Source organism: Anopheles cruzii, chromosome 2 (genome assembly GCF_943734635.1).
Source record: "Anopheles cruzii chromosome 2, idAnoCruzAS_RS32_06, whole genome shotgun sequence".
Classification (NCBI taxonomy): domain Eukaryota; kingdom Metazoa; phylum Arthropoda; class Insecta; order Diptera; family Culicidae; genus Anopheles; species Anopheles cruzii.
This window is the reverse complement of record NC_069144.1, coordinates 41807007-41825577: the sequence shown is the minus strand read 5'-3', so window position 1 is coordinate 41825577 and position 18571 is coordinate 41807007. Positions and strand designations below refer to the sequence as shown.

At 50.6% G+C, this 18571-nt stretch overlaps 2 protein-coding genes across 2 annotated transcripts; one reads left to right on the top strand and one right to left on the bottom strand.

The window, feature by feature from the left end:
• The first annotated feature begins 237 nt into the window (after positions 1-237).
• Positions 238-8373, top strand: LOC128279086 (radial spoke head protein 3 homolog). The gene is made up of 6 exons (XM_053017808.1): positions 238-729; positions 1912-2336; positions 5807-5903; positions 7301-7459; positions 7529-8105; positions 8171-8373. Exons 1-6 carry the CDS (start codon positions 238-240, stop codon positions 8371-8373), a joined length of 1953 nt encoding a protein of 650 aa, XP_052873768.1.
• Positions 8374-10305: 1932 nt separating this feature from the next.
• Positions 10306-17882, bottom strand: LOC128279085 (uncharacterized). The gene is made up of 9 exons (XM_053017807.1): positions 16338-17882; positions 14289-16301; positions 13969-14044; positions 13212-13324; positions 12914-13121; positions 11882-12845; positions 11558-11783; positions 11310-11478; positions 10306-11240 (listed from the first exon to the last, which is right to left on the bottom strand). The coding sequence occupies exons 1-9, from the start codon at positions 17880-17882 to the stop codon at positions 10783-10785; spliced, it is 5772 nt and encodes a 1923-aa protein (XP_052873767.1). The 3' UTR covers positions 10306-10782.
• Between the last annotated feature and the right edge of the window lie 689 nt (positions 17883-18571).

Below are 18571 nucleotides of genomic sequence, written 5' to 3'. Positions count from 1 at the left end.
TGACTGGTGCCTGGTGAAGCAAAGTAGCAAAATTCCCTAGTTTCTAGTCCGGAAAGCGCGTATGCATAATTCATCAGAACCGCAAATCCCGTGCTATGACGGCGATTAGGAAGGTCTAATTGAAGGGCACGCGCAAATCCCACCACTTGCCACACACTGGAGGCGGAAGTGGAACTGGAGGCGTCACCACGCGGTGTCAGCCCACCGCGACCAGGCTCGGACCGGAAAACGAACAGGATGCCGCTGTTATCGGCGCACCGCCAGCAGGAACCGGCTGCCCAGGAACGGCCGGAACAGCTGCTGGAACTGGAAAGTCCAGCCTTCACGATCGTACCGAGCGATCAGTACCAGCGGAGCATGATCGGTAAACCGAACGCGATCGTACGACCCCTCAGACATGCCGGGCAGCCGCAACAACAACAGCCACAGCAACAGCAACGGGAAGTGATCGAAGGACAGCACATTGTTAGTCTTCACCCGGACTACAAGCTTCTGCACGAGCTCGAGCAGCAGCTGATCCGGAGCAATCGGAAGAGCCGCCGGAGCGCTGCCAGCGAGCCCAAGGATGACCGCAACGGGCAGCAGCAGCAGCAGGAACACCATCAACACCCGCAGCAACAGCAGCAGCAGCAGCAGGAGAGTCGTCCTTTCACGCACGAGTTTAGCCGCGAGCTGGACGCCAAGCTTCGAATGCTGCAGGGTGACTCCTCGAAGCGTTCGTCGAAAAATGTAGGTGCCACTTTAGGACTTTCCGTCCCTGCGAAGGTCCAGTTGATCGACCCTCGCACATGCGTCAGCAAACGCTGCGCTATTTTTAACCACATTCTGGCGGTGGACGTCTGGCGGCGGAGTAAATGGAAAACAGGCCGCTGGGGTGGGACAAGTGAAATATTCCGGAGGCCGGTGAAGCCGATCGCTTAAATGGATGTTGTATAAATCATGCAAGGGCCTCCAAGGTTTCAAGGACCTTTCGTTGGTTTAATGTAGAAGCCCTTCCGAGGCCTCCCATAGCCGTTGGTTCGCTTTTCGCTGAAAAACGCCACAGATCCAAGTGGTAAACAAATTAGAGCACTATCGTACTTTCCCATCTGCCTAATGATATGTTAGTTCACAGAAAGGGAAAACAGAAAATTGATTGATTTTTCACAGCGGCGGTGTTTTCTAATTAGAAGAGCCGCAGACAAACAGTCGTTACGTAAAGTCATTTGTACTGTTATGATGTTTAAATTATTTTCAAAAAAATCATTATTATAGTCGATGAATGGTAATCCTTGTGGATCCCTTAACAGGGAGACCGTTCCGATGTATCTGTACGACATTTAGTCGTTTGGGATCAGAAATCCGCTCTGATTGGCTCTGAGGAAGAACTTTTGGATCCTGGATTCTTGTGATGGAACCCAGATTCGTTCGGTCGCACAAAAACACAGCACTTTGTGGATTTTTTCAAGGAGATGACATCCACTCGCCATCATTCGGGCTTGTGAATTGGAACAACCAGCAAGTTCGTTTGTCATTAGACCAACTTGATTTGGCCGTCTTGTGACTCTTTATTTACTCATTTTGTCCTCAAAAATATTCTTTTGATGTTTTGAAGCAACTTTTTTCGAACCCTCTAATCGAGTGCTTGTTAGAAGGAAATAAAAAGAAGGGTGCTCCAGCTGACCTACTGACCGGGGCCGGGTGTTATCTTCGCCCGGCTTTCACAGGCCCTTGCATGACGCTAATTGGAGGCATCGTTTTAAAGCCCGCTCGGCCCTTTGGTGCCATTAAACGGCGTGGACCGAGAAGGTGCCGGCTTCCAACAGACAAACCTGCCACCTGCCGCCAGGATGTCCCCACCTTGGAGTTAGAGCCACCTCCCGTTTAACTCCTTTCCCCGTACCTCCCCCCCCCCCCGGTTGCGTCACGCAGGGCAGCACGCAGGAGGTGAACGCCAGGAAGCGGCCACTCTTCATCACGACCGTCCCGAAGGGTGTGTTCCTGAAGCCGTGCAAGGATCTGCCGGTCCTGCACGCGTCCGCACCGGCGCCTGTACAGCGCCGCCTGTACGCGTTCGAGAGCCGGCCCCGTGTCCTGCCGGCCCACGGTCCTGCCGGCAAACCGCCCGGTGCTCCGAACAACAACAATGACACCAGCCACCCGAACTACAACCATCCGGGCCTGGAGTACATCTGCAAGCACGGCAGCCATCACTACAACAAACCGCTGGCCCGTGGCCCCGGCATCCAACCGGAAGTGCCGACGGAGACCACGGTCCGAAAGGTGGTGACTGCGGCGACGACGACGACGGAGCTGCAATCGATCGGAGCGACCGGCCGGGGCCACCGTACGGCAAGGTAATTGCCGTTTTAACACTCGCACACGCCAAGGTTACCGTCGAGGAGCGGGCGCAGGGCAGTTAATGATTTAAGAAGTAACAAAAAACGGAGTTATTTTATTCCCCTTTTCCCGCGCGGTGCTTGAGTCCAGTCGAAAGGACCCGAACGCCACAAAGTCCTTAAGGCGTGGTGTGATATTTGCATATTGTTTTGTACTTGGTACCTTCCAAGAGGAGAAGAGGCAAACTCAGATGGTCATCGTCAGGACCGCGGCAGCAACGGTACGATTGCACCCGAGCGTGCCGTATCATAATTGTGTTGAAAGAATTTCGCATGTCACTCCACACGCGGGATGGACCCGCAGGAGCTAAAAATGGCAGCAAACGGGTCCGTGATCGAGTCGCAGGTTGCCTTCCCCAATCACTCACTGCTGCTACTGCTGCGTAATATAATATTCAAACTATCGATCGGTACGCCGGGAGCTCCGAAAAACGGCGCACGACCTTCGGCTCGCCACTTCGTAAAGGGCGCCGGGTGCGACACTCCATCGTCACCGGAGCCCGCGCAGTTGATTAGATTTCAATAATTAATCTTCCCGTGCCGGCAAGGCTTTCCGGTCGGCACCGTGGCCCGTCTAGGACTCCCCTGGATGGCCTATTTCCGAGAACGGCATCGATTTGTGGTCTGTGTCGGACAAACGGAAAGCGAGTCCCCGCCTGCGGTTCGGGGAGCAAGTTTTGCAAAAACGATTTCGAAAAAACAACAAACTAAACCGAAGGAGGCGCCTGGTACGCCAAAGTTATGGTTCCGAGATTACGAATTAAGATACGCCAGCGGCGGCGGCGGCGCATCCAATCGGAATCGCCTCGGAACGTGCGGAAGAGTGTGTAGTTTGCCTTCCGACCAGCGTAGGCTTTTTGGGTCATCCTTTCAGCTTGCATGTTGCCGAACTACGAAACCACTCGAAACGGACTCCTCACACAGACACAAACTCCCGGTCAACATATCGTCTCATTTCACGCAACTGCGCCCTGCGGAAACGTGAGCACCCCAAAAAAGCATCGACCACAGGTCATTGTATTGTCCGGCCGCCCGGCGGTTGGACAGATAGAGTTCTGGTCTCGCTGGCCAGTAGGTCAGTCGGCCAGCCAGGACTTTCAACCCGGAGACGATCATTAAGGAGTCGGTTCGATGAGGGCACATTAATCAAACATGGGCCATCAAGCCGAGTGACATATCTGGGGGACACCCCGGTTTGATAGCTGGCTACGGTCTACACCGACAATTGTCGACTTCCTGCTACCGAACCACAGCACCCCTCCTGCCTTAGCTTGGCAATTAAAAACCAGGTTTTCCAACTTCAACGTCCATTTCTTGAGCACGATTTTGTCGGAGATCCCGGAGCCTTTATCGGCCAATCGAAGTCGCCAGTCGGAATTAAAGTTTAATGGTGGCACCGAACGCACCAGAGTCGTTAGGATTGCTTCGTTGCGTTCCTCTGATTAGGTAATAAACAGCGGGCAAATCAACTCTCATTAAATACAGCTAGAGTTTGTACCGCTTAAGCCTAAGTGGAAGCACTTTAAGTAATAGAACTTTGCTTGGTGCCATTTGGCTGGACTGTGTGTAATTAGTTTGGAGCGCAAAACAATGGAGTTCCTATTGGAGTCTTACTATACCCAATAGAGGGATCAGCACGAGAACTGTTTAATCGAGAACTCAGAAACTCGAGAACTCGAGAACAGTCCAATTGGTGCATCTTACCATAAAATCGGTAGGACCGACAAGTGCCCTGTAAGTGGACGACACAAATCCGTAATATCACTTGAAAAGGATCGGAAAGTGAAAATGCGGCTCATTTTAAGAACTCATTTGTGATTCTCTGATGGCCTGAAGTTGCCAGTACACAAACTCATAAATTATCCGTTTTTATCAACAAAAACACGAGTCTGAGGTCAAAGTCAATGTGATTTATTACCAAGAAAATATCAGGTTGGCTAAAAAGTAATCCATTATTTTTTCGGTAGATGCCTTTAGTGATCGATATCTCGTGAAGTATCGATCGTACAGTTTCAAATTTAGGCTCGTTGTAAAGCAGATACTTTACACTTAAAAAAGTGCTTTCATTGTTTTTTGTTTGTTCCATTCGTTTGTGAGTTACAGGGTGTTAACAATGGAGGTCAACTAAGAGAAAATTCGGTACATTTTACAGTTTTTGTCCAAAAAAGACGAAACTTTAAGCTAGGCCGCTGAAATTGTGCATGATGTTTGTAGTTCCGATACTCTAATAGCTAGTTACGTCCAATTTGAATTTCGTTGAACCGGTTTAGTTATTTTTGATGTTAAAGATGCACCTCGCACAGGCAGGCCCGCCGTCGAAAATGTCGCTAAAATCACAGAAATAAGCAGTTGCATTGAAATACGCATAGTTGATCAGTATTTTAGTAATCAAAGCATCGGCCAGGAGGAGTTGTGTTTTCCACCGTATAGTCCGGACCTTCCATCAATCGATTGACACCTTCTTCGCGAATTGCAAAATTTTCTGAATGATGAAAAATTGAGATCCAGAAAGGATCGTGAAAATGGATTGCTCCAGTTTTTCGCCAATAACGACTCAGCCTTCTACAAGAGAGGCATTGTGAAGGTTCCAAATTTTCCAAATTTAAAAAAAGCAACAAATTTTCCAACAAAATGGTGCATATTTGAAGCATTTCGGACCATTGGAACTTCACACAAAAATAATAGATTACTTGGAGTAATGGATCTTGCCAAGCGCCTTAAACCAAGCAATGGTAACGAACCACGTGTCATCATTTCGTCCACACGCTGTTGTCTCTCCGATTCCCGAGATGCTAATCCCATGAATGGACTTTTTTGAATGGACTTAAATTTTGGAAAGAAATTTAACACAATTTCGTTTTATGAATCAATCAAATATCTGTAGGTTTGAAACGGTTGTCCTGCCGACCTGGCGGTACTATAGTTCTACGTTGAAACATATAGAAAACGAACATACACGGAGCATGTACACTCAACAAACCCCTAATTAGTACAGAAAAAAAGATCAATCCATTCCATTGCGATGGCATAATAACCGTAGCAAAGTTCCTGGCAAGCACATTGACTTGGGCCCCTGGTAATGTGTCAGAAAAAAAGCCCACAGAACTCCATCCATATTTGTGTTTGCCGAGGTTCACAGAACTTTCGCTTCGCTTCTCCACTTTCTTCTCTGCGGGGCCAGTTTTTCTCGTGCCGCGCGCTTTAAGGGTCGATACGGTCAGTGGGCAGTGGGCGTTAGTACATAAGAAACCAAGGATCGTTCACCTTTCCAAATGGCCACTCCATTAGCGTCGTCGTCGGCGGCGGCGGCGACGGCGAGGAGGGGTTTCGCGGGAGAGCGGATGCGTAATCGACTGCGTATTTCGGTGACCGACCGACCGACGGGTTGTGTGTGTGATTGTTACCATTTTCCCTCTCCGATTTTCCAGGGACCAATCGCAGCCTGGCGGCAACTACCAGAACGTGATGCACGATCGGCGCGTCGTCCGCGGCAGCAATTATACCTCAAGCAGCAACCTACAGCTGGTAAGTGTGACCGACCGCACCGTGACCGGGACCATTTTGGCCGGCCCAGAAAACCGGCCGAAAGCCGGGTCCTCGGTTGTGTCAGTTGTGCTCGAGTGTAGTGACGTTCAGTTCCTTCGATGTTTCCCGTAGCTTCATAGTTTGGTCGGCATTTTTGTTTTCTTCTCGTACTCCACCGTGGAAAATGGTGTGAATCTTTCGTTTTCGTTAGTAGCTTTGGCCACCTCCCCGTTGCTAATCAAATCCGAGGTTCCGTGCTCCGTTCAAAACGGTGTCTCTTAATCTCAACTTCCTCTTCTCTCTTTTTGTGCGTCATTTTTATCCTTCCGTTTTCGTTGGCCCAATTTGGCGACCTGGGGGAACAACAACCCTAAACCTTGTCCGCGGTTTCCTTTTTTCACGCCCAACACCAAACCAAAAGCCGGAACATGCGAACTCCTGTGGGTTGCCCAAGTGGAATCCATATTTCGGTTACGCTGGTCTTCTATCAGGAAAGGTGAGTTTGTGATCGGCCGGGTCGGGCGCGATGCAGCTGGCCAAGAATGCCAAACCAAAATCTCAACATCTCAAACTCACTCACACACACGCACACGCTCTGTCTCGTCGCCCTTCCATTGCGCCCCGGGTTCATTGTTGTTCACTGTAAATTGGCGAATAAGCGTGGTCCTGCCCTGCCGCCTGATACAAGAAATAGCTGCTTCGCGCTTTTCCTTGGTTTTTCTCACCGACCCCCGCTTTTTCGGCTTTCGTTTGGGTTTGGCTGCTCCGTTGGCTGAAATTGACCAGCCCCGGGGTGCGTCCGGGTGGTGTAAATATTGTTTCGGTGCACCGTTTGCCGACCAATCATTCGTGTGGCGGCGGAAGTCGAGACGGAACGGAAGAGTTCCGATGGTTGCACGCATCCTGGGTGCCACAATTAGTGCTAAACTTTCTTCTACCTTTCTTCTTCCTCTTCTTGGTTTAATCTCTTCTTGTTTAATTTAGCTTAATTTGCAACTTGATTGTAGCACATTAGCCTTTGAGCATCGCGGTGCAACAAGTAGGAGAGCGGCAAAATTTTCCTATTTATTGCCTTTTCTTTTCCAATCATTTCCTTGCTATATTAGCGATCTTTTCATTTATCATTGGTTTATTATTGTTTGCTATCGTGCCCTGCATACTTTCGTTGGATTAGAGTATCGACTAGACATAGTTTAGACTAGATTGACGGCCGTGATTGAGAGGTTCCAAGTAGATTCACCAGAAACGTCTGGTATCGTCGTCAATAGTTAAGAGTTGTACATGGCCCCGTACAAAGGCCCCGTTCGCATCGCTTGTGCACCTGCCAGTCCCCAATTGGGCTTCTGTCCACTAAGTTACCTGCTGCTGAGTTTTCAAATTTGTTCGTTCGTTCACAGGGCGATGGCGACAGCACGCAGAAGGAAGCGGAAGCCCGACGGCGGCAAATGCTGCGCAAGAAGTACGTCTCCCGAAATCAGCGCGGCATCATCGGGACACCGCCTCCGGTGCGTGGCCGACGGCACGAAACGGTCCAAACGGAAAAGTACCTCGAGGAGGTAAGAAAGCCCACATACTTCGGCGAAGTCCCAACGGGAATCTAACCTCAAATTTTCCCCCCGAAACAGCTATTTCTGCACCCGCCCGAGCTCGATGCCGGCTGCCAGACGGACCTGTTCCTCCACCGACCGCCGTCGCCGCCCTACATTCCCGCCAAGAGCGGCTGCGATGCGGCCACCGAGATCCTCGATGGTGAGCTGTTTGACTTCGACACCGAGGTACAGCCGATCATCGAGGTGCTCGTCAGCCGGACCCTAGAGCAGGCGCTGGTGGAAGTGCTGCATGAGGAAGAGATTGCCGAAATGCGCCGCCAGCAGCAGAAAATTCTGGCACTGCGCGAAGCGGAACTGGCCGAACTGCGGCGGCTCGAGCTCGACGAGCAGAAGCGCCAGCGGGAGCGCGAGCGTCGCTTCCTGCAGGACAAAATCACCGGCGATCTGGACCGCGAGATGCAGGAACGCATTACGGCGGCCAAACTGCTGGAGGGCAGGATCGACGATCTCGTACCGGAAGTGATGGCGGCCGCCGACCAGCTCGACAGCGAGAAGGACCGCGAAGAGTTCGAACGCCAGATCACGCCCTGGCTGGCGCGGGAAGTAGCGCACGAAATCGGCCAGTGGATCGATTCCCGGGAGTTGCTGGAAGGTATGCCGCGTCGTGGTGCCAACCACCCAGTGCTACCTTAACATTAACTTACGCCAAACTTTCAGATATCATACGCGAAATTGTCAAGCACAAAAAGAAGCTTCTGGTGACCGCCGAAGACCAGTACGATGAAGTGGACCCGGATGACGCCCCAGACGAGCCCGTGCCGAGTGATGCCGGCGGTGGCGAGGAAATCGATGGGACAGTCCAAACTATCGAAGCTCCACCGGAAGCAACCGCCAAGGGCACCGAAGAAAGTGAGGCTTAAGAGCGAAGAACATCAACCGCATTTGTGATATGGATGGCGCCAGTGGTGCGGGCTGAGGGGTGGCCTTTTCCACGGGGCGTAGGAACGCTTCCAAAAAAGCGAGAGAAACTTTCTTCAACCACCGGAAGGGGGTTTCCAAATTGCGTGCGTGTGCCGTTTGTGTGTGAGTGTTTAGGTGTGTATTCCGGAACCAAATTCGCTGCCAGGTGCCGGCCGGCCAGAAGTGCCTTTTCTACCGTGACGACGGAACACTAGAGGATGACGAAGCGAATGTTGGCGAAAGTGCGATCACTCGTCAGTCCCCCCAGAGAGCTGTTAGTTGTTTGTGTTGGTGGCTGGAGCGGGTCACCGGAAATTTGAAAATAAAAATCACTTCTCATTACTCTTTCCGGTTCCGTAGTTTCTGGTTTGTTCGATTTTTATTTCAGCCCATTCGGAGAGAGAAACCATTTACGCAATGTTTAATGTTATTTTGAATCCATTTGTTATGAATCCATTTAATTTACCTAGCATTATTTCAACACTAGTACTGTTTTAATAACCGTCTGGGGTCCAATAGGAGATTTCAACAGTCTATCTCCGCGTAGACCGTAAGAACAGTAGCGAAGACGCGTAACCAGTTTGTGCATTGGTGTGCGTTCTCTCAACGCGTTGCTACACACCACACACAGAAGCACGTCCGCGCACACAGCCGCACTCGGCATTAGCACGCAACGCATACATGCAGCGAGGGGTGAGCGTTCGGGAGGGGTGAGCGAAGTGTGTAGGCATATTTCTGGGGCGATCCATGACGTCACCGTCGTACTACATGCCATGTATAGCTACGAAACGGATTTTGTTGTGTGCCACGCGTACTAAGTGAGGTTATGAGATGATCCATGTACGGCGTGCATGTATTAACAAATTTAGGAACGAAGCAAATTGTTAATTAGCATAATGAATTACTTTAAATTAGACTTTCAGTTTCACGATAACGTCTCTTCTGCTTTTTTCTGTAATTAAATGGGTCGAATACTAGTTTTCTCATAATCGACATTACGCTACTTTAAACCACTTTTGCTTCCAATTGCAGCGCAACAACTTTTACTTCAAGTTAGCGAAGCAATGAAAATATAGTCGAAAATTTGAAATAAAACTATTGATGTGGGAAGTTTCACCGCATTTCAGCCATACTATTGATAAAAACGTATTTTTTGTTTCAATATTTACCGAACATAACAAATCAATTCGGCATGTCCTTCATGTACTATTTTGAGTATCAGCATCAGGCAAAAGCGACAGCAAAACCCCGCGCTAGGTGGTTCGGATGTAAACAGTCACTTTTCACAGTGACCTCTGCTCGATACCTTGATTACTGTTCACGGCGTTTCCCTTGGTTGCCATGGTTACACAGAGCGGCCACGCCACAAACGCACGCACGCACATACACTATTAACACCCCACTCGGCTGATTTCTTTCTTTCCTCTGTTTTTCCCACCCCACCCCACCGCCCGTGGCACCCATACATACAGCCTGCGCCTTTCCACTGTGGTAGTGGTGAATAGGCCGATAATTATAGCGTGCGTACATGGAGCACGATCCGAAAAGGTCCCCTGACGTCACACGTCCGATACATGTCATGTATAGTCGAAAAATGGATTCCAGGTACGGATGCTATTAGGGGGTTCCTATTTTAACTCATACATGGCATGGTATGACCTTGAAGCATGAAGCAAAGAAAATGTTAAAAATAGGTGTTTTATTGAGTTGCTTGGATCTACTTACCTTACGGACACGTTGTTTCAACGAATGGAATGGAAACTTACAAGTTACGACGTTCCTTGTTTGTCGCCTAAATGTTAGGTTAGCCGGAACATGGCCCACCCTTCGTACGAATGCCACCCCCGGCTAATTGCGCACGCCATGTATAGAGTGAAAACGGATTACGGATTTATTTACATACCTACACCATACAGTCGCACCGATACATACATACAGTAAAAGTAATTCGGTTTAAACAACTTAGGAGGTGTACAAAACAAAGCTAACTTACTGCAATGAATAGGAATCTGAATTCTGTGAATTTCCTGCATCACAAGCCTAACGATCAAATGGTGACGATGGCGAACTAAAACTGGCTGTGACCTAGCCAAAGCTCGCGGCATCTGGCAGACATTGGGTGCTTACGTCGCTGGCAATCACAACAAAACCGCAATGCCGGCGAATCGAATGATAATAGGAAACGAACAAAAATAACTATAATATCGGTCGCATAAATATGAGAAGAAAAATAGTCTCTTGACTATCTTCCTTCTACCGCACCGCAACATAAGCGACATTTTTTTATGTCACAGTATATTTCAAGTCATCACCGCGGCATCCATCATCGGCCGCATCCTTGTGCACATCCCTGCGTCGTCCTTTTCAGTCTACGATACGATCTTACCCGAACTATCTGTAAGCCGTGGTTGCTTGGACCTATTACTAATGCTTTCGGATGTTGATTGCTGTTTGCCAACCGCAACCGTAACCTCCATCGGTCGCTTCAAGCTCACCAGCGAAGTAAGCGGTTCGTCAGCCCCTTCCCCGGTCGCGCTGACGCCGCCGGTGGTACGGCTCACGAACGTGTGTCTGACGGGCCGCGTGATTGGATAAGTGCGTTTCGGGACGAGCATTTTGATGAGACTGGTACCGGGCGTGGCCGTGACGTTGTTGGGTGCGCTGCTATTCTCGGTATCGCCGTCCGCCTCGGTGTCGGCCGATGGTTGTTCAGCGTCAGCGCAGTCGGTTGTGTTGTTCAGAGCGGTATGGAACTCCTCATCTTCCATCTCTTCCTCCTCGAACTCGGGATCATTCAAGCCGTCTTCGGATTCAACAACCAATTTTCCTACAAAAATAAACGTAGCGATTAGAGGCGCACTGTTTGGCTTTGTCATTCTTTTTGCATTTTACACACCGTCCTGTGTGGGGAACTCTATTTTAGGCAATGGCAGCTCCCTTGGATTGTGTTTACCGATCAGCTCTTTAAGTAGGTTCGATAGATCTTCCCGCTTTTTCGTAACGATGAGCGTGTCGAACCAATTTTGCAGCTGCTTGATTGGAAGGTTGTAGTCCGTAATAGGTTGCTGGATGGTGAAGAAACGGACATAGTTTAATGACCCACCCCGAAAGCGCGTTCAACGACCCAAAGCCCAATCCACTTACCAGGAAAAAGTGTTCCACGTACTGCAGCAAGTACAGGCCACAGTCAGTGTAGTTGTTTTGCTGTGGCACCTTCACACAGTGGCCCGGCATGTTGAGTTTGTTGAAGAGCTTCGGTGGTTTGCCCGGCATCTTCGCCCGGTACTCGCACGTCAGATAGTCGCGTAGCGTCGCCACTACCCGACTACGCGAGGCACCGGTTAGCGAATCGAATATTAAAATGCATGGCCTGCGTAGAATAACAGAAAGAGAGAGAGAGGGTTGGAAACCGTCGGAACCGAAAGCAATCTGGTACACAAGGACAAAGATTCCTCGCCGGTCACTCACTGTTTGACGGCCGTCCGCGTATCCGTGGGTTCTTCATCCTCCGTTTCCTCCGTTTCGCTTGCCAGCTCACTTTCATCCCCTTCCGCTTCATCCCGCTCGTCGCAGTCATCGTCCTCGCCCAGATTGATCGATTCCAGATCGCGCTTCGAAACGGGCGTAATAGTGGTGCTACCGATCTGCAGCGAAACGTTGCCAGGCGGCTTCGACACTTTGGGTGTCGATTTCACACCGGACTTGCTTGCTTTGCGAACCGGTGTCGGTACATTACTGGTCATCGAAATTGGCCCCTCCAGTCCGGGAAAGCAAATGATGGCCAAGAACCAGTGCGATTGCTCGTTGATAGGAATGACGATGAAGTCACGGTCGAAAATGTTCTCGCGCTTGGTCCAGCTAGCGACCCGGGCGTGTCGCTTTTGAGCCGCCGTTTGCTTCGGGTCTCGCTCGTTCGTCGAACTGCTGTTGCTGCCGGCCGTGGCACGTTGGCGTGCCGAAACCGTCGTAAGCCGATTGTAAAAGAACGAGCTAAAAATGTGCACGGCGCGGCGCTCCTTCTCACTGAGCAGCTCCAGACGCAGGTAGTTTAGATAGAAATCGATGATCACGTCGTTTAAATATTGATCGATCGCCAAGCACATGTAGTCCTCCGTGTTGATCGAAATACCACCCTTGCCGGGCGGGTAAATGAGTATCTTACGAATTTCAGTGGCATCCAGCATTCCAGCGCTGTCGATGCCATTTGTGGCGTGGCTACTGCCATTGCCATCACCGGACGCCGGCGATGCGGAACGGACCGGTGAACAGCGAAGCAGCAGCTCGTTCGCATCGCGCACACTTATTTCCTCCAGCTGCTGGCCGATGAAGATGTTCTTCAGAATTGATTTTGATTCCTCCGTGATTCGTTCCATCACAAGTGTGATTCGTTTGTGCGTTTCGTTCGCACGACTTATTGGATTAAAGTACGGAACTAGGGAGAAGAAACCAAGTCAAGGTGAGCCGAAAACTTGTGCCGGAACGGGAACACTCTCCACTTACGCTTCTCTTCGCTCAGATCCATCTCCAAGTGCTGGCGTACGTACTGTCCGCACGAGGGCAACGTGTAGACGAACATTGTGTTGAGAGCCTTCGAGAAGTGTACCACAACCTTCACGATTTCGTGCATCTGCAAATCCAAACTGACGTACTCGGCCGGACGCTTTACGTTCGGTGCCACAATCCGCATTCCTTTCGACGAGAGCGTCACCTTTCGACGGGAGCAACAGAAGAACAACGTTAACTAACGACACACCTTCCTTCCGCCGCGGTGCAGTAAGAGGGAACCGAAACTTCTTACCTTCTCGTTGGCCTCATACTTGAGCGAACCGATGCGAATGGTCGTACAGTCGAGCTGTGTAATCTGCCCGTCCGGCAAATTCTTCACGTCTGTCACATCCAACCGAGGTTTATCTGCAAAACGGTTACGTACCAAAAAGGTAGAAATTGGAATGAAGAAAAACACAACAGAAAACGACCCGGATCCAGCACAAGGAAAGGGCGTGCGCCTTCAGCTTACATCGATCACCCATTCCGCTGATCGGAGGATTTCGCGTGAGTTGTGCACCAATTCTGAGCAAAACTTTTATTTGCGGTACACGAAGCCGAAAAAGGGACGACCTGATCGAAGCAAGCGCGTCCCCGAGTTAGCCGATAGTTTGTATGCCTTTCACCAAGTAAAGCGAGTGAGGCAACAAAAGTAAGTTGTACCGAACGTGTCTGGAACAATTTGGCTTGTCACCTTCCCCGAAAATAAATCTTTCTACCGAGCACTTTCCAGCTCAGTCGCAGTACCGGGGGACCAGCGCCATTGCAAAAAGTCGCGTCAAAGTTGACGTTTGGAAATGTGCATGCAATATGTGTGTGAGTGTGTGTGTGTGTACATCAAGCAATTTGCTCTGACAGTTTTGTGGAAGGCGGCCCGAAAATCGGTACACCTCGGTATCCGCCAGAGGGCGCTAGATTCAATCGTTGATTGTTTTAAATGTGCATTTTCACATCCATCAACTCTCTTCAGAAATGTAATAGCGACCAAGAAAAGGCAGTTAAGTACTTACCAGAGGTTACTTCGACGTCGCCGATGGTTGGTTCGCACGGCAAAGGTTCTCGCTTTTCCGACGGCTGCGATGCGATCTATGACCGAAATGGGAAACGATTTAGGAAGAAAGCAGTTAACAATAATGTCACGGATTTGAAAGTTTTCCTTTCTAATAAATTAATTCGAAACCCCTTATTAAGCCGTTCTTGCCAGCGTTCTTTTGCACCAATGCGATAAATGCGGCAGGCATAACAAAATATTTTAACGTATCACAATAAATACCGATTCTAAAAACGGGAACTTTCAACGGCCCAAAACTAAACAACAAATGTAGCTCACCTTGGAGATGTTGCTAATGGATTTATAGACGATTTTCGATCGGTCGGCGGAAGAGGAATCTTCATCATCGCTGCTCAGCGTAAAGACAACCGGTTCCGCATCGGCATACTTGCTAACCACCGCAGCGTTGCGGCTTCGTCCGCGACCGCTCCGGGATCCGCCTCGACCGCGCATCGCCAGAATGATGCTCATCGATTGCTTTTTACCGTAGATGTCGTACTTCCTGGCCACGATCGGAGTCGAAGTGACCGTCGGTATGAGTGGCGGTGGGTTCGACGACAAAGCTGGAGATCCCTTGTCCGGTTCGGCGATACGCCGCGGTGTCTCGGTAAACACCCGCCGACACCGTTGGCATTTGGCGTGATCGGCTCCCGTGTAACCGCAGGATGCGCAAACGGCCAGAAAGCCTCGCACCAGTTTCGCCGGTGGTTCACGTTTAGCTTCGGGCGTACTACCATCGACAATCGACACTACCTTCGAGTCGCCCGTTGCCAACGAGACCCCACCGGTAGTGATCGTTTGGCAGAAGCTATCATTGAATCGCAACGGTGCTGACTGTTGCACCGGAATAGTAGGCAGTTGCGGTGGTTGCTGCGGTTGTAGCTGATGCTGCAGAGTGACCGTCACCTGCTGGGGAAGATGTTGCTGCTGCATTGTGACGCCAGCCGTCGGTAGCAACTGTTGCTGCTGCTGCTGGAGCAATTGCTGCTGAAGCGAGTGTTGTTCCTGCATCTGTAGCTGTTGCTGCAAGCTGTGTAGCTGATGGTTTTTGATGGTATTCTCTGCCTGTTTGATCACTTCGTTCGTTTCCTCCGAGTCAAGACCCACACAGACGATGTAGTCAATTTCTCCGCCCAGGTTTGCGATACACTTGATGTTGCTGTCCGGAGAGTACTGTACTCCCACCTGCTCCAGCAACTCCTGGACCGTGCAGCTTTCCTTGGGCAGCGTAAACGTGATCAGTCGCTGTTCACCGCTCTGCAGGATAACCAACATCCGCGCACTTTCGCGTTCCTGCACCACTTGGATTGGCTCCTGTACGACTTGGATCGTCGGTAGCACCGACGACGGTGCGAGACTCGGTGGTTGAAGGGACACCGTTTGCAGTTGCTGCATTTGCTGTAAACCAGACTGTCCGACATTCATCGTTTGCAGCAGTTGGTTAGAAGGAATTTGTATCGGTTGCTGTATTGGCGTGGACGAGAGCGTGACGCTTTGTGGCACAGATGTAGGCGGTTGCTGTGCGACGTGCATTGCAACCGTTTGGCGAGACAACGGCGCCCGCGACCTAATGACCATGGCTCGCGATGGCATCCTGACACGCGATTGCTGATTAAATCCACCAATCCGTGCTTCCTGCTGGCGAAGGTGTTGCTTTTCCTGGAACGTCCGGTACGCAGCCGGCGTCACCAACCGTCCATCGGGCAACGGAATGAAGCTGGTCGACCCTTCCGGAGAAGTGCCATCGGCCAACGCCACCGGAAGCTGCGACTGTACCGGAATCGCCACTTGCTGCTGGTTCATTTGCTGTTGCGCAGGTTGCTGTGATTGGTAGATGACTCCAGGGACGACACCGCCCGCGGGCGGTGTCGAAGCTACGGACGGGGGTTTCGTAGCATCTGCCGATCGTTTCTGTAAAAACACAGCTTGAATGCTGTCCTCCAGATCGCCCAGCTCGGTAGTGTCGCCACCGGGAACGCTGGACGCGACCAGCGACTTCGCCGGACCGGCAGATGCCTGGCTGACAACCAATGGCTGAACGGGTTGGCCCCCTATTTGTTGCAACGGTGGTTGCTGCTGCTGCTGTTGAATCGGCTGTACTTGTTGTTGACCCAGCGGGCCACTGGCGGGACGGTGGAAGATTGCCAGTCTCGGTGTCGCCGGTGGACGATTGATCGTCAAAAACTTCTGACGCGGATTAGTGAAGACGTAGTTTCCTCGGCCCGTGATTTGTAAAGTAGGCTGTTGCTGCTGCGATTGTGGCTGCTGCTGCTGCTGCTGCTGCTGCTGCTGCTGCTGCTGCTGCTGCTGCGGTGCTGGAGCCCTAACTGTTGCAGCCATAACTTTTACGCACGGGGCTCGCATCTGCACCACACCTGGAGCAGGCTGTCGCGGTGCCCTGGAGACGCATGGCTTGCTCATCCGCGGTCGTGCGGCTCGAGTTCGAGTTGCAGCCGAGCTTACGATGATCTTTACTTGCTGTTGTTGAGCCTGCGTTTGCTGCGGTGGTTGCTGCTGCACCAGTAACGATGATTGCGATGCCATTGACGACTGAACTTGAATGGCTTGAGCCTGCTGAGAGTGCTGGGGCTGTTGTTGGGACTGGCTTACGCCGATCTGAGACTGGGGACTTTTCGTAACCAAAAGCAAGTGACGCATTCCACTCTGGTTGAGTATCGCATTGCCTGCGGTGCCGGGCTGTTGCTGCCCGTGTATCGTTTGCTGTTGCTGCTGCTGCTGCTGCTGCTGTTGCTGAAATACCTGCTGGTGTTGTTGCGGTGTTAACGTTATCGTAGACTTGTTCACCTGAATGCGTTGCTGCTGGGAAATAGTGGTCGCCACGGTCACCCCTTGGTGTTGCACCATCTGTGGCTGAATGGCAACATTTTGTTGGTTAGGAACTTGCTCGTAAACGATCTGTGGCTGATTCTGCTGAACTGTCTGTTGCGGCTGCTGATTTGGTTGCTGTTGATGAATTTGAGACTGTGGTTGGGTTAACGTCGGCTGTCGGTGCATTATCTGATTCGTTCCGGGATGTGGTAAAATTACCTGCGTCGTTTGCTGTTGAGCACTCAGCACATTTTGCAGCTGCGATTGATTAATAGAAACCGATTGCTTCGTCGCGTCGGTTTGGCGAAAAATGATGCCTTGCCGTTGTAAAGAATGCAGCTGCACTACCTGATGCGATGATATTGGCGGATGATTGGACTGTGGTTGTTGTACCAACTCCTGCTGGTGATGCTGCTGCTGTATTTGTTGTTGTTCCTGTTGCTGGTTTGAAAAAAATTGCTGTTGCTGGTTTTGCATTTGTTGTTCAGCAGCCGTCTGCAGCGTATGGAGTGTGGATTGTTGCGAATTATCATGCATCAACTCGTGGTTTTGCGCAACATTTCCCGTGTGCACCAGCTGCCCGTTTGTGTCGTCGGTGTAATAAATCTGCTGTTGCTGTGGTTGCTGCGTTTGTGGAAGCTGTGTCAATGGCGGCTGAGGGACTATACCCATCCCTGGGGGTACTTGTTGGCCGGGGCCACCAACGAACGCGTCAGTCATGGTTCCATCGTCTTGCTGCACCAGATAATTCGATTCGATGATATTTTGTTGCTGCTGCGGCTGCTGTTGTTGCAGAGCTATTTGCTGTGGTGGTGGTGCCGTCTGCGGCGAAGTCTGGTAGACGATTTGCTGGAGATGCTGGTTGGTGGAGTCGCCACCAAGTTGCAGCTGCAGATCGTTCGTTGACTCCTGCGACAGAATCACTTGTTGCTGGCCAAACTGCACTTCATCGCCCATAACGAGCTGGATTCCTTCGTCAAGGTTAAGTTGCGGATACATATTCTTTAGATCTTCGCGTTCCACAATTTGGTAGTACTGAGCCATTTTGCGGTGAGTACAGAATTGCAATACAGCAGCTTACCGTTAGCTAGTGTTTATTCTTCCAAACGAGCCATTACCTCGTCTCGGTATTAGTTTACAATTTGAAGACCACAGATTTATTCCTACTTTCGCCCCTTGGCACAGGATGCGTGGCAAGTAATTAAAAATTTGTTCTATTCTATTCGACTAACTGATTTAACTCATTACTATTAAAAATTGTAAAATACTATCGCTACTCAACGGACACCGAAAAACTCCAGCGACACTACGAATTTTTCACAGCATCTTTATGCTCCCACTTTCACAGCCTGCTTTTCACGACCGATTGTAGCGACGGACACTGCCGCGCCGCCTAGTGGAATCCTTTGGAACTCGCCGCTGTCACGAAAAGTGACGCTGCCTTACATGGGATTCTAAGGAACGCGAATTACACGGGAGGCTTGGCAAGCGCAGATACCATCAGCGAATTGCGATACTCTTTGTGAATTTGCTCTTTCGCAGAAAGTTTATTTCACTTCAACTTTCCTCAACTGGCACACGGGAAAAGGACCAGCACGAGATTATGTAAATGCTCCACAGTTTTTGGGTACGCTTCGGGCAAGCGCTTGCACCCGTCGCATGCACACACACGCACACGGTCGACACACTTCTTTGTGATCGATACCCAAATGCTAATGCTGAGCTGTGCGTGC

Excerpts from the sequence above, each read along its gene's own strand:
- LOC128279086 (XM_053017808.1), top strand. The coding sequence starts at position 238 with ATGCCGCTGTTATCGGCGCACCGCCAGCAGGAACCGGCTGCCCAGGAA. Across the intron at positions 5,904-7,300 it reads CAAGCAGCAACCTACAGCTG|GGCGATGGCGACAGCACGCA; the intron begins GTAAGTGTGACC and ends GTTCGTTCACAG. Across the intron at positions 7,460-7,528 it reads CGGAAAAGTACCTCGAGGAG|CTATTTCTGCACCCGCCCGA; the intron begins GTAAGAAAGCCC and ends CCCCCGAAACAG.
- LOC128279085 (XM_053017807.1), bottom strand. The coding sequence starts at position 17,882 with ATGGCTCAGTACTACCAAATTGTGGAACGCGAAGATCTAAAGAATATG. Across the intron at positions 14,045-14,288 it reads CCATTAGCAACATCTCCAAG|ATCGCATCGCAGCCGTCGGA; the intron begins GTGAGCTACATT and ends TTTCGGTCATAG. Across the intron at positions 13,122-13,211 it reads AGTATGAGGCCAACGAGAAG|GTGACGCTCTCGTCGAAAGG; the intron begins GTAAGAAGTTTC and ends TCCCGTCGAAAG.